The following is a 23,929-nucleotide window of genomic DNA, read 5'->3' as shown; positions in this document are numbered from 1 at the left end:
AGCGACTCGCTCCGGCTTCGCACGATTGCAATGGTTATACTAAATATACTACAGAATGTTTTACAACGTTCAGAGTTTTTCAGTCGTTAGACAATACAAACCGCTAGGTCTCTGCGTTTAAAATCTGTAATATTTCGAAAATATACATTTAAACTATATAATGTAAACGGCCATATTGATCTATATTAAATTGCACAATGTATTTAAGGTACTTAATTACGACGACCTCCGTGGTCGAGTAGTGTGTACACCGGTTTTCATGGGTACGCCACTCCGAGGTCTCGGGTTCGATTCCCGGCCGAGTCGATGTAGAAAAAGTTCATTAGTTTTCTATGTTGTCTCGGGTCTGGGTGTTTGTGGTACCGTCGTTACTTCTGACTTTCCATAACACAAGTGCTTTAGCTACTTACATTGGGGTCAGAGTAATGTATGTGATGTTGTCCAATATTTATTATTTATTATTATTAATTGGATAAGGATAAATTCTTTATTACTTAATATCGCTTCGTAAATAAGCCATTATTTCTCGTAAATAGTGAAGGATAAAAAATAGTTACTGTAGGTTATCCCTAAGAGATAGACATATACTATTGCGGACTTTTTTGAAGACATTTTTAAAGTATACAATACTGTAGTACATTATTTTGATGTATCTCGTAGGGTTGATTTGTTGATTATACATTTGCAATGTAAGCGCAAAGAATTACGTTAATTTAGAAACCTCTAACAATATATATATTTCTCAACTATATTGTGCATGTATTATACATATAAACCTTCCTCTTGAATCAATGTATCTATTAAAAACAAACCGCATCAAAATCCGTTGTGTAATTTTAAAGATCTAAGCATACACAGGGACCGACAGCGGTAAGCGACTTTGTTTTATACTATGTAAATATAACTCTGTTTAGTACTAATTAAGTATATTTCTATTAATTACTTACGTAATTAACATTTTGCGTGTTATTCTACTAAAGCGTATATAACAAAACAAATGATATTTTGGAAAGCAAATATCTAACACTAATATTTCCGCAGAACATAAATTATCTTCTATAACCTTATCAGTTTCCACGCCATTAGCTATGGCGAGTTCACAGCGTTCATTTCGCGCCAATGTCATAGTTCAATCCACAGATTAAAATAAAATCGCGATTCTGTTTCGAAAATGTTTTCAATACGAATACGCAGTTATATTTGAAATAATTTAAAACAAGAATATATTGAATTCATTTATTATTTTATGTTAAAAATAAATGGATACTTATTATATTACAAAACTACTCATCCACTACGGTTTCGGTTTTAGGATTAAGTGGTTGAGCTGGTTTGTGACAGACCGACAGACAAGTATAGTCTAATATTTAACGGTATTATCTAGGTTTCTGATGAAAAAAAAATGTTAATAATTTTGGTTTTGAATCGTAACGAATAGGTACGTATAAAAATCTTAAACTTTCATTTAATTCGATTAAAAGTTTATTTATATAAAATAAAATCACATTGGATTCTAGTAAAACAATATCCGAACTGAAATAGTAGTTCAATGTGTCAGGAATTTATTTATTCTTCCTAGACCTCTGCGGGCCTCTTAAGATTATAATAAACTTCGTTATTTTGTTGTCTCGTTTTATTTCTTTCCACCTTAATGCTACATAATTGATAACAGCAACCAGGTGTGCTGTCAGTCCGTCTCGCTATTCATCACGTTAACTAATTAAAGCTACAACTTAAACAAGATAAACTGCTCATAATACAGAACCACAATTCTGTCGTTGAAATTCATGCAGGATAAATAATTTGACAAGCAGGTTAGATATTAATAATATTGAGCAAAAGACCGATTTTTTTATATTTTTTATGTTATATTATTGAGTATATCGATGTGTCTTGATTTGTATTTATATTTCTTTCTTATTCCATGAGTTACTTTTAAATTTAGTGAAGTTTTAAGCAGTCACCTTTGCAATTTATGCATTGGTGGGCGGTATTTGTGTAGGTACGGCCTTAAATTCAGCTGAAAGAATTCACGACCTTTGCTATTTTTTTTTTTTAATTACTAAAATAGATTCGGTCTCTTTTGTTTTTTCCGTTTATTCAATCTGTATTTTTATATTCAATACTGTTTAAATGCTTTAGAAATTAAATATATATATAGTTAACATCATTTTTATATAAATTATTAAATTTAAAAATTGTTCAAAATTATCATTTGATTAATCGAAGTTTTGTCTTCGAAGACACTCATCGGTGAGGTCTTAAGATACTAATAAAAAAAGTAAATTGTCAGTTCTTTAATCACACAATAACTAGTACATCGATTTGATAAATAATGTGTTTTAGAATAAACCTTATAATTTTATTGAAATTCAATCATATCTTTATAGTATCTAAATTTCCAGCTAATCTATGGAACTGGACCGATTTTGACGGGAGTTTCACTGGCAGAAAGCTGATTGTATAAGTATATAGACTTAGGTTACAACAATAACTTTTATACACACGAAATTTTGTCTTTTAAACATACTACAAGTATCAGCGACTGAGGCCAAGGCATACTTTTAAGTTGGTATGTACCCATTAAACACCTTTATTGATTCAAATAAGGCATATTCAATACAAGAAAAACACGTGGAGCTAATACTTGTTGATTTTCAGACAGGATATATTTTATATAATTGTATTTAACTGACATAACTTTGCATTTGAAATGATGGAAAAGAGTAACTACCTACTGAGTTTCTTTATAGTTCTTTACTGGATGATGTTAGAATAGGTACTGGTAGAATATATATTCCTAACCGGTACTTTTACGTTTAATACAGTTCTGTAAAATGTCGATTGAAAAGTGCTTGTTAAATTCTACTTAAAAAAAGTAGATTTTGATTTTGAATTATATTATAACAATAATAAATAACTAATAATCATGCTCATCCCCTTTGAATGTGTGAATGAATGAACGAAAAAGACTGACATTAATACCAATGAGCAAGAAGTCAATTCTTATCTTTGTTTTATTTAAAAGTTACATTAAAAAAAAAGTCAAATATAACTGAATATTTGTTATAAGTGTGTACCTACTACCTCTAAGGGGTTTAATAGGGGTTGACATTTCTTATATAGGTTAGTCTAGAAGTCCGTCATTTTTGAAGTTAGAAGTATGAAACTTTATTTATGGGCTACTGATTATAAATGAGTTGATACGTATTTAAGCATTTCTGAATATTCTACCTTAAGGGCTGAAATACACACCAAAGAGGTCATACATTAACATAATATTTTATTAAAGCACTATTTAAGGCACTTTTGTGTAAAAAAAAAAAATTCAAGTTGCATTTTTGACTTTTTTGAAAAAATCTAAAAAACGTGATAATTCAAAAATGGTTCACTTTTGTATCATGCATATGGGGATTAAAATTATCGCAAAAAATCACCCCTATCACCTCCTAACGGGAATACGTCGAATTACCAATAACCCTGTATATTCTTCCGTCAAGCAGTACTTAGTATTGTTGTGTTCCAGTTTGAAAGGTTAGTCAGCCAGTGTAACTACAGCATTAAGACTTAACCTCTAAGTTCCCATGGTTGGTGGCACATTGGCGATGTAATGATTGGTTAGAATTTCTTACGGCGCTGCTATACATATGTATATGGGCAGTGGTGACCACTATAGCACACAAAACGTCATCCAACCCTCGAAGGGTGAATTAAAAAAGTAGCCTTTGTCCTTTCTCGAGACTCAAACTATCTCTACGCCAAATTTTATCTGAATCTGTTCAGCGATTTAAGCTTGAAGAGGTAACAGAGAGTTCCTTTCGTATTTATAATATTGGTATAAATACATTTTAGTAACTGAATTATATGTTATGAGTGCGGCCTACTAATATTTAAAATATCATTTAACGTTTTTGAATAGGAAGCGATACGAATATAAAGTAATTTGACGTCAATATGACATCACGACTTTTTGATTTAAGACATGATTTTAGTTTATTAAATTTTTAAAATATTCTCTTAACGAACGTTTTGCCAGCAACGCATAAAATGTATGTTATAAAAACTTAGGTATCAGGTGCAAAAACATCTTTGGGGTCCAAACTTGCTTCTAGCCAAACTCCATCAAATTCGCTTCAGTGGTTTGGTTGAGAGCTTAACAGAATTATTTTCGTATTAAACTATTTGTATAGATTTTTTTTTTCGCAATATAATATTAGTATAGATTAAACAATAAAATTTGATATACAAGTCAATTTAAAAAAAATATATCTTGTTTGTGACGTGACATTATACGGTTGGTAGCACTGGGCATTCGGCGGGAAAAATTGCGCAACTGTCAACGTCAGAAAACAAATAGCGCGTGCCGTTGTTGTGGAATGTAGGGGATTGTTTTTGTCATCTCAATTTATATTATTTCTTTTCGATGGCTACATGTTACACGAGTTATTTATGTTAAGCGACCGTTGCAATACTTTGGTGGAAAGATTTTATGTAAAAAAAAATACGAAAATTTAAAAATATTTATTAGTCCATTTTAGTCAAAATTAAGTAAGTATTTCGGAATTCGAGATACCCAGCATAAAGTTGTACAAACTTATATTGACGCCCTAAAACTTGTCTCAAAACTTACGTATGGTAGGGTGTACGCGACTGACCGTAACTAAGGTCAAGAGTCACAAAATACGTTTTTTTTAACACATTTTTTGCAAATATCTCGTTTCCCGTGAGGTTTACGCTGTTTGTATTTATTATCTATATTGTGAAAATTATCCACAACTTTTGTTTTAGATTTTTTTTTATACCTTTAATCGTTATCGAGACAAAGGGCAGAAAGCGCGCAGTGTTTAACTCTGTAAAGAATCATTTTCAGGTAAAATCTGACCTGATGAAGGTCGCGGGAAGCCGCTGGTTGCAGGCTGCACAAGACTGGTCGTTGTGGCGATCTTTGGCGAAGGCCTATGTCCAGCAGTGGACGTCCTTCGGCTGAGAGATGAGATGATGATGATGGATTCACAATAATATAGATCTTTTTGAAAGAAACGGTGACAATCATTGTATAGACACGAGGTCGAAAGCTAACCTAATAACACAATAGTTTCCGACTTCGCAAAGTCAGTACATCCTTCCAGGGGCAGGGTATTCGTTTCTATTATAAGATTCCTCCATTACTTTTAACTTGACCCAGGGCCGGATCTACCATATGGCTTTTTGTGCTTCAGCCCAGGGCCCCGTAGATTCAAGGGGGCCCCAGCTAAGTCAAGTCAAAGTCAAAAATAGACGATAACGCGAAATAATCCATAACTTTATTAAATTAAACAGATCGTATGGTTTGCAGCGCTGCGAGTCTGGCAATTAATCAAACTCATTCAATTAATTTAATTCAAGTCTACGTTTAGATATGTCTTAGGTGGGCCCCTAAGTAGTGTTAGCCCAGGGTTTAAACTTACGGTCCGGTTTTGACCTATTAAAAAATTTAAAGCCTATAAAAAAGCAGTGATAAATAAGGCATATTACTCAATACAAGATTATATTAAACATAAAAAAAGCGTGGACGTGGTATTTTTTGATTCCGAGTTAAGGTATAAAATTTAACTGTACTTTATTGACATACCTTCTCCTGTAATTAAAATGGTAGAAAGGGGTGACTACTGAGTTTCTTGCCGGTTATTCTGGGTAGAATCTTCTTTCCGAACCGTCGGTAGCTTTACATTCAACAGCCTACGCTGAGCCTACTTGAATTATATGCTATGTTTGAATCTGTATTCAAAAATATTAAATATGTACTTGAATAAAGTTTGTTTTGATTTCATTTCATATGAATCGGTCACATTTTCTGTTTGTGATACACGACATAGAGTATAAGGTTGCAAAGTTTATACAGTCCTCAAAATACCCTTTACCTGATACGTGAGATACGACATTTCGTAGTTTTCACAGAACAGCGCTGTTGTACGGAGTGGAGCGGACGTTATCACACTAAATGAAATGACTATTAACACTCGTTCATATAAGGCTGATAAAATTATCGAAAAATGAAAAGGATGAATAACATAAAAATGAAATATTTGAACAAAATGCGAGCGCTGGACGTACCCCTCCACCCGCTCCCCGCACAGTCCCCTTTGACTTTTTTTTATGATATCGGTATGCGGACGAGCAAATGGGCCACCTGATCGTAAGTGGTCAGACGCCCTTAGACAATGGCGGTGTAAGAAATATTAACCATTCCTTAAACCACCAATGCGCCACCAACCTTGGGAAATAAGTTGTTACGTCCCTTGTACCTGTAGTTGCACTGGCTCACTCGCCCTTCAAACCGGAACACAACGATACTGAGTACTGCTGTTTGGAGGTAGAATATGTGATGAGTGGGTGGTACCTACCCAGACGGTCTTGCACAAAGCCCTACCACCAAACTGCATTACTGCAGCCGGCATTACTTTAGGCCTATAATCTGTAAACGAATAGTTGGAGCGTCAACGTTTGACCAATTTCGGCCGTAAGTTACTGACCCGGTAGTATTCACGTAACGATTTCTCCGATAGTGTTACGGGGTGTTGTGAGTTGATGAAATGAATATTAGGTCTTATGATTTATCTTTAATATATATTTTTTTTAATCATTACTTAAATTCAACAGGTAGACAATAAGTTTTTTTTTTTTTTTTCTTTCTTTGTGTGAATGTTGTGTATATCTGTAATTGTCACTCGTATCAGGTCCTAATTTTTTTCTCTTGTTTTATCTGTTATTTATAAGTGCTGAATATGTGTGATGTTGATGTACCTTTTAAATAAATAAATGAAAAAATATGTCCGGTGGTATCAATGCGTTGACGTCACAGACACATTGTATAAATTCACAACTCTAAGGAAAGTATGTGTTTGTGTTATATTCCCTAAGAATATAATGCAATGTATTTAAAGTACCTTTATGTTTTTTTTTCAAATTGCGATCCAATCATAATTCAAAACGAGATATTAATTTCGAGTGTCACGAATTTGCGTTATACCGCAGATTAAAAATGTCGAGTTGAAACGAAAAGTTTCCGAAATGCCTTTATTTCCTCGTAAATCGTTTGAGAGCGGAATAATATTACGGATTTTTAATTGCTCTGTAAAAAAATCAAAGGACATTCCGTCGGGTACCGTACGTGTGCATGATTCAAATCGCGTCGTTTAGTCCGCGGCGGCTCGCAAAATAAGAAGTATTCGTTCCATGCGTGTAAACGTTTCCATTGTGGATTTTAAAATGTAATGTCTCTGTGGAATGTTTCATTTCGAACACCTCAAATGCGAGTGGAAAGTTTGGTGATACTAATGAAACGAAAATCGAGCACGTTTGGCTTATTATTAAGTAAGAGCCGAGATGGCTCAGTGATTAGAACGCGTGCATCTTAACCGATGATTTCGGGTTCAAACCCAGGCAAGCACCACTGAATTGTGCTTTACGAATTCATCTCGTGCTCGGCGGTGAAGGAAGACATCGTGAGGAAACCTGCATGTGTCTAATTTCAACGAAATTCTGCCACATGTGTATTCCACTCCAATTCCAATGTGGGTTACATTGGAGCAGAGTGGTGGAATATGCTCCAAACCTTTTCCTCAAAGGGAGAGGAGGCCTTAGCCCAGCCATGGGAAATTACAGGCTGCTAATCTAATGTAATGACTTATTATTAACCAGTCTGCGACTTCGTTTGCGTGGAATATGATTAGCCTTTTATAAAACGCGATGGTCTGTTCGTTTATGTATATTCACAGTAACATCGAACAGCTTGATAGAATCAGTGATAATCATTGTATGTACACGAGATGCAAGGATAAGCATATAACGCCAAGTTGCCGACTCCGCAAAGTCAATAAATCCTTCTTGGGGCAACGTATCCACTTCTATAATAAAATTCGGCAGACATTTTTAACTTTGCCGTTTCATACATTCAAATAATTTGATAGAAAATCATTAATAAAAAAAGCATATTATTCAATACAAGATTATACAGATGATAAAAAAGCGTGGAGTTAATGCTTGTTGACTTCCAGGCGGGAGACATAACATACATATATAATTGTATTTAACTAACATGACTGTATTTTTAGATGTTGAAAAAGAGTAACTACTGAGTTCCTTGCCGGTTATTCTGGGTAGAATTCACATTCCGAACCGGAGGTAGCTTCACTTAATATAATAGCCGACTTTTTATGTGCAGACATCGTCCCATAATCACTGGGACTAGAATTGGCTTACGCTCTTAATATATAAGATTTTATTTAACGGTACGCCAGCAGGCTATGTTATTAGTATAGAGTTTTTTTTTAAATTACAATGTACATTTTTATCTGTTACGTTAATGTCAAAATATTTTTCTATGATTCGCTCTCGCAGTATAAGTAAATTTATTTTAATAATATATTTCATTAGTGTAAACGGATTAAAAGGAACGCAATTTAAAGTTAATTTATTTCAACACTACCAAATATTTGGCTGAAACAATGGAAACTCAAGCCCGCATGTCGACATTTTAAAAATATTAAAAAAAAAACTCGCTCCATTACAGCGCTGTTTAGAAAACGCGAGACACCTGCGGGATTTACTATGAGTTTTAATTGCGCTGAAACATTTATGTAAATACGAAATGCTACATGTGGAAATTGTGTTTCGATGCCTCCATTTATATAATGGTTTATGAGCTTTAATTGTTATTCTCTCAATTGTTGTTTTCTTAAATACGATTTTGTAGATTTTCATGAAATTTTGATGTCTTAAGAAGTCTTTTTTTTTTTGTATATTTTTAATTTCTTCGTGAATAAACTGTGTCTGAAGTTCGAAAATCGGCTATTTATCTATATTGTAAATTACTTTTTTTACGAATCCATAATAAATATCATACATTAGTCAAGATTTTGAATCAATGTTTTGATGGGTATTAAATAAAAATCAAAAAAATAATGTTATATTCCGCTTAGTTTTTCGAAAAATAACAGTAACAGTACGCTCTCGACGTGTTAACATTTTAGGCCTATGTTATGATTATAAATAATTAAACCGTGACCTTATTTAAGAACTTTTGCGAACAAATTTTTTCAAAAAAACTACATGTATCTAATATGAAAAAATATATTAAATTAATAATGTAACGGTTTCATACGAAACAATATACAAAATATAATCAATGCACATCTTACTTACTATTTTTCCTAATATACATACAAAATATTACATAAACGATTGATAATTGAATTCAATTTAAACTACATACATTATGTAAACCGTATAATAAAATTCGTGTCTGAAGTTAGCAACTCAACTATTAGCATCTCACGAGTAAACATCAGTTCATCACCCAGCATAGTTTTACAGTTCTTGAAAAGTTTAAACAATCGTTCCGTCAATTATATGTGGGAGATAATATTTTTCATCAAGTTCCGGTCTTATAGCACGGTTGTGTTATTGACTCAAATGACAAGTCTTTATACAAGGCTAGACAGATGTCAATAGATCAGAAGTGGTTGAGTGTTGAACACGGCACTATTGAACCGTTTTCAGATTCTGGCATAGTTTAAAGGTAAACTCTATCGAGTCTCATCTGAATGATTTGTCAATTTAGACCAGCTTGACAACAACTGGTTTCCCTCGAGGTAGCTGATCCCATCGGCTATCGGTGCTTTGAACTGTTTATTTGGTGCTTTGCCTGGGAAGCGTATTTATTTGTTTATCCTGTTAATTTTGTAATGTACCTTAATTAGGTTATTAATTAAAAATTGCTTATCAACATATTCTCAAATATATTATAAAAATCGCATTTTGCAACACTGATACGCTAACTTCGCTAATAAAACAGAACGTCAAACAGAAGTAACACTTGTAATTACAATTATTATACATGCAAAAAATAAAATATATTGTTTTACAAACAGACACTTCAATTCTATTTATTTGTATAGTTAGTTTTTTTTTCGCATCATCGATTTTTAAGGCATTGTTAGCCTCGTATAAACAAACTGGAACCGGCTTTCTGGCGGTTTTTCCGAACCGATACGACTTGAGAACCTTCAAGAGAAGAGTGTACAGCATCACACTATTTAAAAGTAGCATCGACAAATAAAAAAAAAAACAATCAATCGAACAATTCGGCGAATGTATTTGGTTATATGACATTTGAAATTATCACGTTTGTGTAAAGATCATTTTCGCATATGAAATCAATAAAGATTGATGATTATGAAGTCACTTAATTCGGATGTGATCGATGCCGATGCTACATCCAAGTTGTGTCGTATTATACACATTTCTCAAAGGCTGGCAACGCACCTGCAAACCCTTTGGTGCTGCTGGCCACCTATACCATAAAAATAAAAAATGTATAGATGTGCGTATCAGCTTCATTCGTATTTTATAATAATTGCTTATTTATAACTTACCGTTTCATCATTTATTTTTAACTAGCCGACCCGGCGAAGTTTTTTCCGACTTAGATGCAATAAATGAGCAGATTTTTCATTTTATTAAGTTGAATTTTTTTATGAATATAATAAATAAATCAAGTATTTTAATGATTCTTTTGGTGCATAGGTTGGACTCTTCAGTCAAGCACTTAGTGAAGATATTTATTATCAGGCGCAAGAACAAATCACGCAGATGGTCTTTCGACCCGTGAACATGCGACATATAATTGACCATGGGAAAAACATAGATTATCTAGATTCGGACCACATACTTTCAAAGATTGGCCTCGTGAATGCAAGACGTTCTGAAATCGATTACACTTTTATGAAATCGGATACAATAACAATATATGAGTTTATTAAATAAATAATTATAATATAAATCAAAAAAGGCATGCTGTTCCAAGTCGAGTAGTTATTTTGCGAGCCCTTAAAGTGTTTAAATACTTAGTTGAGAGAAGGCACGTTAGAAGAAAATCTGTCAGATTTAGCTCTTATTAATATTAACTAACAGATAACCACGGACATTTCAATATCTTTAGAAGGAATCGGTTTGTCAATAAGGATAGAATAAAATACTTTCATATTTTGTTTTGTAATTTCATGAATAATATTCATTTTACTTTTTCATTTGTCAATAGTTTTAACGATAATTATATCTAATTTAAAACTATGACCAAGTCTTTGGCTTCGATTGCGCTTTATTCATTGGCACCATTAAGCATCACACCCAAAAACTATTTAATTAAGATTGTCTTATATACTAAGTGATCATCGATTCTTTTCCTTTTCGTATTTGTCATATTAGGACAGATTTTGTTGACGAATTAAGTTTTTTTAAAAGTATTCATTTTTATTTAAATCGTTCGAAATATAAAGCTAGGAGTTTGCCGAATATGGGTAGGTACCACCCCACTCGTCACATACTCTACCGCCAAGCAGCAATACTTAATGTTATCGTGTTAAGGGTGAGTGAGCCAGAATAACTGCAGTAGCAAGGGACATAACATCTTAGTTCTCAAGGTTGGTAGTGCATTGGCGATGTAAGTAATAAATAAATAAATAAGGATTGATTAAATTTTCTAACGGCAATAATATCTATGGGTGTAGTTTTAAATATACCAGAATAATATTATTCATTTATTGCAAAGGTAAATGTATGTAAATCAAAATCAAAATGTACTTTATTCGAGAAGGCTTTTACAAGCACTTTTGAATCGTCATTTAACAAACTATTTAAAATAAGGCTAGCACCGGTTCGGATTGTAGATTCTATCGAGAAGAACTGGCAAGAAACTCAGTAGTTACTCTTTTTCAACCTCTAAAAATACAGTCATGTTAGTTAAATACAATTATATATGCATGTTATGTCTCCTGCCTGGAAGTCAAGCATTAACTCCAAGCTTTTTTATCATCAATATAATCTCGTATCAAATAATATGCCTTCTTTACCAATGTATTTTTTACAAAAGACTTGAATCTATGAAACGGAAAAGTTAAAAATGTCTGCGGAATTTTATCATAGAAATAGATATCTTGCCCCAAGAATGAATGAATGAATGAATGAATGAATGTGTAGGTATCAAAAAATTACATGACAGTGGCTAGTACCACGCAACGTATTACAATATTATCAATAAATGATTAAATACTAGTCACATTTATTAAATTTGAAAAACATTTCGATGAGACTGAGTAATCTCCTGTCGCGTGATCTTTGGATGCTCGTTTCGATCGTCTCCGCTGGGTGTCGTTGCTCGTAAATTAGAACAGGCGTCAACGTTCACTCGAGCCTAATTGATATCATACAATAAAAATAGAACTATTGATTAATTTGTTCTCTCTTTATTAAGTGAAACGAAAGGCATTAACAACAACTATGTTATATATGTTTTTTATTATTAATCTTTTATATTTTTTCAACTCATTTATATTTTACCGTCTTGTTACTGTAGCGACCCCGTCTTTTCTTTTCCGTGTTATATCGGTTGCCATGGGCGACAGCCTCTTTTGCATAACTAATGAGTAACGTTCAGAAAATAATGGGTTGGCTATTCAATTCCAAGGCTTGGCTCGGCTTGGCTTGACTCGGCTTAGCATATAGCGTTACATAAGCTAAATTTAACTAACGCCGAGTCTTGTTTGTAAATTTCTTATAATCTTTAATTTGGTTCAATGTATTTTCCGTAAATATTTGACTGTATTTGGACGGTACTTTAAAATTCTGTGCAAAAATTTATTTCTATGGATAAAGTACCCCGTTAGTAGGCTTGACATTGTATTGTAGCTATACATATATTCAGAAATCCAAAATAAATTAATAAATAATACCCGGCCGGAAAATGTCTATTTATATTTTTAGACAACTACCAGCTCCACCAAAATGTAATGAGTAATACCATTGCTAGGAATAAAAAAACCTACGCGTCACAGAACTATTGTATAAATAATTTTAATTCAAGGTGTCTGAACTCATGGAATAAAAATGTTAGTTTTTTATATTAAAATGGCTATTTTTCTCATTATTTTTTTAATTTATACGTACTTTTTTATGCTTTAAGCTAAAATCGTTGGCAATAGAGTTAAATCAAGCCAAACATTGTAATATTTCGAGTGTTTTCAATCTCCTAGATTTTCACAGATGATGTATTCTGTTGCTATTATTTATTTCATGAGGTTTCCATAGGATAGTCAATTACTTTTCCGTTTTTATAGATAACATAACGAAACTCTTCGTGCGCGAAACCTACTCGCACTTGGCCGTTTTTTTTTTCTATTAAGCAAAAAGAAAATATAAATATGGTATATAAAGGTGGTAAATAAAACATAAGTTGAAATCGAAACCATTTATTTGAAACCGATAGGTCTGCCGCAGCGTCGCGCTTTCCTGCGCCGTAGATAAATAGTTATCAAAGCTAATTCTCAATACATCCAATCTTTTTCACAATAAAAAACTACCCTCGACTAGATAACTTTCATGTGAAATGATCATTTCTGTAATAAGTGCATCGACTGCCATCGTTTTAAAACATGAATGAGGATTTAAGAAACTGTAACTTTTTAACAATGAATTGACCTAGACACGTAGTGCTGATTTTACGAAAATTATATTAGGCCAAACTTATCGTTTATCGTTGTGTTAAATGATCAAATCACATGATTATTTTTAACGGCAACACAGTTTAAAACTTCTTAAAAATTCAAACGCCGATTTCTTTAAGATAATTTTATTAAAGATTTATAAACTAACATGAAGATTATTTGGAGATAAATAACTATATAATTTTATATAGAAAAAATGTATAGAACTGTGTTGCCATATAATAAAATGTTTTTTATGTCGTAAAAAATCTATACATTCCAGGTAAATTATGAATTACAAATTCAAACTACTGCTAAAGATGTAAATACGATAATTTCGATTATAATGAGCTTATGTTATACAAATTCGTAGAGCACTTTTGTAATTTCAATTCAGTTACCAACATGGCGCCTGTTAGCGAAAATGACCTACAAAAACCGTTGTTTTAAATTTACAGTTATATTGGATTATTTATTATCTATACGTTTTGACAGTTCATTTCACAGATAATATATACGTTCATTAATTAATAATGATAAGGTCAGGTTCGCTAACAAACGATTTAGTATTCGTTGAAGATCTACTTATAGAACCACTATTTTCAAATTTTCACGACGAAATAAGAGAAAGATTAAATCTAAACCCTACGAAGGTACATTAAAATACACACAATAATTTAAATAACATCTTATTTCTATTATATTTACATTCAAATCTAACTAAAATGTTCTTATATTTACGCGAATCCAATGAAAATATATATGTATGTCAAAAACTGTAAAGGAATCGCGCAAAGAGTAAATTAATTACCAACTAAACTAAATTTACCAAACAAATTTCAAATAACAATAATTTCTTGACTAGACTATATAACAAGCGTTTAAAATTAATTTTATTTCACAAATCATTGGTTTTATAAATGAAACAATTCAATCAAAATTCCTAAATTGGAAATAGTACTGGGTATAGAAATATAAATGCATTTGAAAATTAGTGTGATTTAAAGGTATTGTCACACACCGAGGCACTGCTTTTTATTAATTGTCCAACAGGGTATATTTCTACTGAACACATTTTATGCTACGTCGGAAGAACATACTATAAATCTCTTTAATGAAAAAGCACTTTTTCCGACCAAAATTTGTTTAAAATTTAAAATGGTCCATAGACAATAAAACAAATTATGATCTGAACAAGTGCCCTTACAGTTTGTGGTAAACGAAATCTAGTGCATCCCAGCGAATCGGGATTTTCATTAAAATGAAAACATTAAGATGACTAATTATCAGTCTATCATTTGTCGAGGAAGACGAGACGTTACAAAGTTTACAAAAACACTTATTCCATACTTTGTACTTCTACAGAAGATCTATAATTTTCGTTTACTTGTTAGACAACTAACGCTACCGATGAGAACTAGTTCGTTTCTTAGACTTCGATATCATACCAAGATATAACGGGTTAAATAAAAAACGTACAAAAAATATTGTCTTTTTTCCAAACTAATATTGGTCCGTATACTACGTTCTAAAACGATGCTAGCATTTTCATTGAAACAAATATATTAAATGAAAACCTAATATTAAGGCACAATGCGCTTGTGTCTTCAAGGTTTACGAGGATGATATGCTTTTTATTTCAAATCTATACTACACTAAGTTTTTCTACGAGATTTGAAAAATAAATTCTTCATAAGCATCTCCAATTACTTTGTATATCATCACATTTTATATTATGTTATAAATGAAAAACTTGTCTAATCCATTCAACTACGTATTTTAAATTTTAAAAACCCAGCACCCAAAACCAACTTTCGTCTATATTATCTACTTCACTATATACTGGGATGCACTTTACTAGAAAGGATACTAAAAATAAAATCTAAGCAAATAACAGCAGTGTTTATGGAAGACAATACTGATTCTATGTACATATACCTTGAGTGATGATAACAGGGAGCGTCTCTTGGTAATTTAGCTTTAAAACATCATGATGAACTCGAGGGCCATTATGAAATCGTATTAATCGCAGCATAATAATCGCAGAGAAAAAGGCGCCATATTCATCGATCCGAGTATTTTGTGAACTTTCACGATAAATATTTCAAATCCAATTGTATATTGTAAGAAAGAAAGTCAGTATTGTCCCACACCTAAATTCTGTTATGAATTCTTCGTGTCTTCCAGATGCCGCGTTTTCTTGATTTCGAAGACACCCGACTCATGCACACTTCACCGCTAAACTGCTTCGGTTAACTTCGTTCATGCATCTATATCCAAGGGTAGAAATATCCAAACTATCCATTGATAAACTAATGTCTACCAAAACTGGGGTTCATTAGATCTAACTAAGTAAATAAAAAAAAACTGGCGCCCAACATGGGACCTGAAGCTCTGTCTAATCTACATCGAATCGTAAAAATATTTGATAACTAATCGAAATGTAGGGTACGATAAAGCGATAAATGAAAGATCAGCTGTGTTTTTTTACCATTTATTTCTAATATTCGACTAAGTGAAGATGAACCATAGGTATTTAAAGGCGTTGAAGGAGGCGCGCGGCCGGCGCTAACGCATTCTACTGCGTCTAGCTAGGGCCTCTAGACGGCCCGGATGTCTATAATAGACTATTACGTCTTTTTTGATAGCGTCGTCTTTTCAAACGCTGCTTTCCAGACAAAAAAGGCGCAGTACCAAAATACATACAGATCTACATATATGGATTGTATCGGATACCTGTTACATAACATTCAGTTAACTTAATTACTCTGCAAACGAAGCTAATATTAAATGTGTTTTCAAGCGCATAGACAGTCTCATTTTAGTAGATATCACTGTTTACTTGTCGAAAGTTGGAATAATATTAGTGTTCTTGTAACAAATAAAGGATATTTGTACGTTTTTATTAACATGCTTCAGGATGATGTCTAAAAAAATAAAATTGTCTATGCCTGGAAATAATTTTGATGTATATAAAAAAAAAACGAAAACTCTACTCTCATCTACAGACCCCAATTCATCCCAAACTACGGGCATCCTTATCAGATTATACAATTAAAAAAAATCGATTATATATTGCACAATGTTTGCCTATTAGCATTTTGTGGATATAAAAAAACAGCCCATTTCTACGTTGTCTATGGTAAACTATTGTTTTAGATAGGTACTACCGTAAAATGCAATCAACCAAATAATAATATACATAAAAGGAATGTAAATACAGCCTCTAGTTAGGGTACAAATTTAAGTTTTGCGATAGTTGCGATGCGCTATACAGGTACTTAACTAAAGTGCGATTATCGCGATAAACCACGACATCTCCATCTTGACATTATGATACTAACTTTAGCCTTTAGAACACGTTTACTTAAGTTACAAAGTAGTTTTAAAACTGATCATCATCGCAACAATCTAAAAACTTCTTTTAATTAAATCGCGTCGTATCGTTTTGCGATGTAAAACACACAATAGCATTATTTCAAGCCTATATTTGCCGCCATGTTTGAGATTTAACGCACATCGTAGGTAACAATATATGCTTAAAAAATAGAAAACCCATTCAAGGGTGCTTATAGTGGGGTTTTCATTCGGTATTACCACAGTGCGCGCACGTCTTATTACGAGAACATGACCGCACGCCCCAAGCGGCGTATCCCACGCTCTACGTTTTTAAACATATTAAATCACATATTTCACTTATCAACAAGTGTTCGAATAATTATCACGATTATTAACTTTAAAATACAAATACCAACTCGCTACTGATTACACCAATCCTATTATACAAAAATATTGTAATATTTTGTATGCTTGTGTGTATAATAATAATCTAACATGTATAGCGCGCGCTGCCGTGTCCGCCATGTTGAATTGAGCGTTCGAAAGAGGTGCAATTTTTTTTAATTAGATATTTTATCATACACGTGTCGTATAGCCGCAGCGCGCGCGTGCTGTATTAATATAATAATAATGTTATTGCTTTCGATTAGTTACTTATGTTTAATATTATATATGTAAATTTTCAAAATCACTACACTACATAACTACTCTAGCATCTGCCGTACATTTAAAACACACAACATAATTTTATTTTTTTTTTCATAACATACTTTATATTATACCAATCCAAAAGTTGTATATTAATCCATGTATATATTATAACCTTATTAATAATTAAGAATATATTTTTACTTCTGTTTACATTGGTCCAGTAAACCTGGAATCGCGTGAAGCAATGTGGTACATCACTAACGTAACGTTACCGTTGCTGTGCTATGGCATGTATGGTGTATGGCACATGACTACTGCGAAGCTTTCGTAGATAAAATAGAACAAACTACAACTAGGCAAGATAAGTTGAGCAAGATTAGACTTTTAGTGGATATCTTTCCAAATAACCAACAACGTTCGAATTATAAAAAAAAAACCTATTTAAAATGACTAGACAGGAATGTAATTTTCGTCTATGGCAATAAATTAGATTATAGCGTCGTAGTTGGCAACGTCTCCCTTTATTATTGTCTTATCCTTATACTACTCTGGCGTATGCGGGTTTTTCTTGGCAAAACAATCTACTTTAGATCTTCCTGCCAGGGATCCATCGCAGCCAACGGCCATTTTGTTTTGCAAAATGACTTTAATCACAATATCTATACGTTTCTGATTCAAACATCAAGGCTGCGATCATTTTTAGCATCGAGAATTGTTAATTTGAGCAAAAAATGCAAACTTTGGCCTATTTTTGGCAAATCAGGAAGACTGTAGTTATTAAGCGAAGCGTCACTATAAGGTCTACACTACGTGTCTAGGTCCTAATATTTCTCTCAAATCCAATATACAATTTGGCTTTAAGAAAAATATCGTAATAGCACGTTTCACAACCAACGTGTGGCAAACGCCCGTTGAAAGAATTGACAGTGAATTTGGAAGATATATGTTTGCATTTACGTATGTATATACCATGCCAACCATGCCTTAGGAGATCGGAAATTGAGATTTGTTAGTCACAAAGACGCTTTTGCTACTATTCGATGAGTTCACATGCCTCGATGAGTTCTATCTAAGCCGACTTACCATCGCGATGACTTGCGGATACTCCCCCCACTCCATTCGAAGTTTTGGCGCCCGAATTGGGACATCGTTTTATTAAAAAAATTAACTCTACGTAAACACAAGGTAAACTCAACGTGCAAACTAAACTAAGGATTCCGTGAAATAGTAACCCAGCACAAACCTTCCCTCGGTACTATGAAATAAAACACACATTTTCTAATATTATTCATGTAATGACACATTGGGTATCTAGGTGCTCCATTACATACAAGTTATGTACGGGCAAAACACTAAGACCACTAAATACAAAACTACTTCTAACAGCCAGCGAGCGACTCTCTCATCTCACTCACTAGCCCTGTTACCAAACTAATACAAGTGTTTTAAAAAAGAAAAAAATATAAATATTTGTTAGCGTATGAAATCTCAACAACCGTTCAGTTGTCGAAATTTCGTTAAATATACATATGGATATAAAAAATTAAGTACATATTTCTAGAGACGGATCCGCTTCTATCAATACTTTGGCAAGATATGGAGCGGCCGCCTGCGGAGGGGTTACTAGTGAATTATAAGACATCACAATAATATTATATCAACCATCTAATACTGAAATTTTCAGGGGAAAAATGCTAATATACAAAAGGTGTTATCAATGGGCGAAGCGGTCTCCGCATCTTCGAGTGTCATCTTAAAATCAATTTAATGTAAAAAAAAATACGATTGTCAATTGTAAAAATAAATCGTCAATACTTTAGACGGTAAATATTTATAGACACTCAAAATGCAGCAATCGCAAGCAATCTCAGAAGGTTCTAGCCTACTTATAATATAAAGAATACTGCTATAATAATAAGGGATGTGTATACATGTGAAATAGCATTCGAAAAATTTTGGCTTATAGAATGATAATCTTGAAAAAAAAAAACATAATAAAACAAATTGAGATTCTTACTCTTAGGACATCCTAGTCATCCTTGTTTGTCATAATAATAAAGGAAAAAAGCGTAGTCGCTGGTTAAAAAAAAAAAAACTAAGATATAACCTTCTAAAACATTCTACAAGCCAATATTTCTTTAAGTGAGTCGACCGGCGAGGGAATGTGGTCGACCAAGCTACCGCATGCATAGCTCTACTCCGCCGCTTGTCTTTGCCTGGCAATGGCAAGTACATGTCACTAAGTTTAGTTGACGATTATCTTGTCTATAACTCGTACTTGAATATACTTGTATTGTGTATGTGTAAATAATTGCTAGATAAACAAAAAAACTACGATTATTATTGCTTTCATTATTACCTGCTAAATTTATATCCATTGATGGATACGAGCTATAGACATGACCTTTGTCAATTTCGTTAACCTTTTAAGTACTCGGAAGTGCATACAATACTGCGGGGACCAAGTCCCGAAAATTTAGACTTAAAAACTAGGAATTGCACGAACACAACCATCAATCGTCTTTTAATATAATAATTAATATAATACTTTTTCTAATCACAGTGTTTAAGATTCGAGTATTGCTTTATAAATTCCTAACCTACAGTTATTTCAAATTAAGTACTTTGTAAACGTGAACCGTCAAAAGAAAAAAAAAGTTTTACATACTATAAAGCAACACACTCTTGTTTTTGTCGTGTTTTATTTTGTCGTTCTGAATAATTAAAATCAAGAACTCTTAATTGAAAAATTAATATTTGTTTAATTCACTGGTACGCCAATAAATTCACTGAGCATACAATGTCAAAAAAAGAAAATGTTGAATTTGGCGCCCGATGTGGGACACTTTTAAATAGTCAAAGAAAAACATTTTCTTCGCGATGCAAAGTACGGCGTATTAGGATAAAAGCACATCAATGCCGCTGCAACGACAATCTGGGTCACTTTTCCTGCACCTACTTTCAAACAAAAGAGAATATACCTACCTAGTAATACCGAAAGCCTTTATTCACAGGCTGTATAGAGCATTTATAAAAGTGGCGCCCGACGTTGGGCAAACTTTTCAGATAATTACAATTGAGTGAACCACATAGATATAATAGAACGTTCAGTTTTTAAATTTAATTAATATCCAGGCATAGACAAGCGGCCACTACAGCGGCTTAATACTTAGCTTATTGTCACGGTACACTCTGGGTGTTAGTTCGCATTCCCTTATAACTGCTAAACTAATTAATTAACGTACTCTCTAAAATCACCCATAAACGGCGCCGTGGAACCATCGAAATGAACGTTTTACGCGTCATAGCTGCCAGAAATATCATTTTTAATTTTGCTTTCGCATAACCATTTTCATTTCAGCAATTTCTCGGTACAGAGCTTTAATAAAAAAATTTACACTCATAAAATCGATTTATCCTCGACATCAATTTTTTCCATGAGATTTTCTAGAAAATCGTTAAGAGTAATGTTTCGAAACCAATGAAAATTTATTCAAGGTGTTTTAGTACACGCCCAAAACGTGCATTTGATGGTTAATCTATCAAGACAAACGGTTTTCTTCCGTCACAACTTTTACATAAGATCTATTATTGCTTGAACTTGACAGATATTAGTTGGCTCTTCCGCAAATTGCAGTGGTTTTGATATATACCTGTGTGAAGCCTCTCAGTTTTAGGCTTTGTTTTTCGATTCTAGTTTAACGTATAACCTGATAAATAGAAAAAAAAAATGAGTGAGTGTTGAAATCTACATCTGTATAAACTAAACCTTCATATTTTCGTGTTTATTAACTCATATATTTCGATATTTGCAACAAAAATAGATCAGGGACAAGATATAAAGGAATCATTATTAAATTTTTGATGACAAAAAAAAAACTTATATTTAATGTACTACCGTACACCGTATAGGGGATTTACCTAAACGTAAAGTAGGCAATTACCTGCAGGCAACGAAATAATTCATTCAGGGCTCCGAGACATGACAAACTTTATTAGATTTCTAATTGTAATTTTAAAAGCGATACCACAATTAAGCTGTTCAGGATAGAAAAAGTTAGTTCAGAGAAGAGAAATCAACACTCGCATTGAGGGAGCAACAGCGTAGCTCAATCTAGAAGTCATCATATATATGTCTAAGAAAATAGTATACAGATTAAGCATATTCGTAAAAGAAAGGAAATGTACAAAACACACATCAAAATCCACTGCAATCAAGGGTGTAATAACTACTTAAATCATACATACAATGCCATGTAATGATTGCTTTACGAGTTAGATATGTATGAGTGAGCTGCCGCTGGCGCCGCGTGACGTGCGTGTGACAGACGGACACATTGACGTTTGCGTGACGTCAGCGACGTCTTTGCTACGTTCGGGAAATGTCTTTTGAATAATTTAGCCTAAAAATGTCACCGGTTTAAATAGATTTCTTAGTAATCGTAAACCGCCGACAGATTAGGCGCGGTACGATATTCGGTACGTCGTTTTGGCACAATTCTCATCAATGGCACGAAAATCTAATACTGATTCGAGGTTTACGTACGAGGGAAGATGTCGCCACGGATCGAGACGCACGTCACACGGCGCCGGACGCGCCGGGCGCGGCTCCGAGAGGTTACAAGAGACATAGCTGTAATGAGATTCATCGCGTACACTCCTCACAAAGTATAAATAGTTATTATTCATCATATTGCCAACGATCGTGCACTACCTATGCTACAAACTATTACAAAATCCAAGACAAAATATAATAAGAAAAAAATCAGTTTCTTTTTCCTCAAATTTCAAACTAAATTATTTGAGATCTTCGCCTTATATTTAACTTTAAAAAAAATGCGTATTCTTCGCTTCGGGTCCCGCGTCGGGCCGAGCGTCGCGCCGGCGGCGGACGCGCGGCTCGCGGACGCGGACCTCGCGACGCGGCAAGACGACGCCAAATCCGAAATGAAGCGTAGGAACTGTTCGGAAAACGAAAGGGCCGCGAGCGCTTATATGTACATGGGCACGCCGTACATGGCGCTCCAGTCGACGCCCTGGAACGAGGACATGTCGACGCCGGCCAGCGAGTAGGCGGCGCCGAACTGCGGCAGCGCGGGCGCGGGCGCGGGCGCGGGCGGCGCCACGAGCGCGGTGGACGCGGCGGCCGGCAGCGCGTAGGGCGCGTAGCGGTAGGCGTGCGCGCCCACGGCCGGCACGCCGCCCACGCCGCCCGCGTACACCAGGCCGCGCCCGGGCCGCAGCACGAGCCGCTTGCCCAGCGCCAGCGGCGCGGCCGCCACGGCCTCCTTGGGCTGCGCGCGCTTGCACTCCACCTTCTTGTTCTTGATCGTGTGGAAGTGGATGTCGCACACGCGCTCGACGGCTTCCTCCGAGTGGAACGTCACGAAGCCGAAGCCGCGGTGGCGCTTCGTCTGCTGGTCCATCAGCATCACGGCGTCTTCGACGAGCCCGAACTGCGAGAAGTAGGCGCGGACCTCGTCGGCGGAGGTGTCCTGGCCGACGCCCCCGACGAATATCTTTTTGGTTTTTGCGGGTTTGGGGGCCGATTTGGGAGTCGCGTGCTTCGGGTCGATGCGTTTGCCGTCCAGCGTGTGGACCGGCACGGCGAGGACCTTATCGACGGAGGAGGCCTCCTGAAACGTGATGAAGCCGAAGCCGCGCGAGCGCTGCGCGCGGCGTGAGCTCAATATTATGTCCTCCATGAGATTTTCGAGGAAATTTGTCGATGTCAATAAAAAACGTTCACATCCAAAATACAGCTAAAGCGTAGCTGTGAAACTAAACGAAGAGGACCTTAGTCATCATAAATTCATTGATAGCGACATTTTTTGATGACATCGACAAAGGGGAAACTCAAAAATATACTGTTAAAAGGTTCTAAATATTAACAGATACCTACAAAACCTACATTACTTGTTAACTCTGACTCAAATTCAGGGAAATATACGGGTAAAAAATTACGTTCATGCGTGTTTTTTTATTATCTATATCTTACTAGTGGTCGTGTATATAATATGAAATACGTTATCAAAACTATTACAGGATTTACAATCTCTTTATAAAATTCACAAAAATAATTCTACCATACATTATGGTAATTTTTTCGTATGACAACCCAAATTCGTGATATATATATATATATAGATATATATGTACTCAAGTTACTATGCTAGCACAATTTTTCTAAAAATCCTACCGAGCAATCACCCTTGTGAGATTTCTACTAATTTAGAAATATGTCAATGTTAACCCGAGTGTTGCTATACTAAGAATACTTTTTTTTTATATCTAAACTGTTTCATAAAATACAACCGGCAAATTTAGCTATATTTCTAATGAGTGATGTACTTTTATTTATTATAAAATATAATAGTTAGTGTTGCTGCATGCAAATTCAATAATTAAATAAAACAAAT

General features: G+C 34.3%; 2 protein-coding genes across 3 annotated transcripts in view; one reads left to right on the top strand and one right to left on the bottom strand.

Moving 5' to 3' along the window:
• LOC113400627 (cyclin-dependent kinase 9) overlaps positions 1-23,929 on the top strand; it is an 89,815-nt gene that overhangs the window by 64,415 nt on the left and 1,471 nt on the right. The gene's annotated exons all lie outside the window — the stretch shown is intronic.
• Positions 14,897-23,929, bottom strand: part of LOC113400623 (RNA-binding protein Musashi homolog Rbp6) — a 126,092-nt gene continuing 117,059 nt past the window's right edge. For both annotated transcript variants that reach the window (XM_026640258.2, XM_026640259.2), the window contains exon 4: positions 14,897-23,179. In XM_026640258.2, coding sequence (XP_026496043.1) covers positions 22,502-23,179 — 678 coding nt within the window. In that variant the 3' untranslated portion in view covers positions 14,897-22,501. The remainder of the gene's footprint in view (positions 23,180-23,929) is intronic.

Source organism: Vanessa tameamea, chromosome 29 (genome assembly GCF_037043105.1).
Source record: "Vanessa tameamea isolate UH-Manoa-2023 chromosome 29, ilVanTame1 primary haplotype, whole genome shotgun sequence".
NCBI classification, from domain to species: domain Eukaryota; kingdom Metazoa; phylum Arthropoda; class Insecta; order Lepidoptera; family Nymphalidae; genus Vanessa; species Vanessa tameamea.
This window is presented reverse-complemented; position numbering and strand designations above follow the sequence as displayed.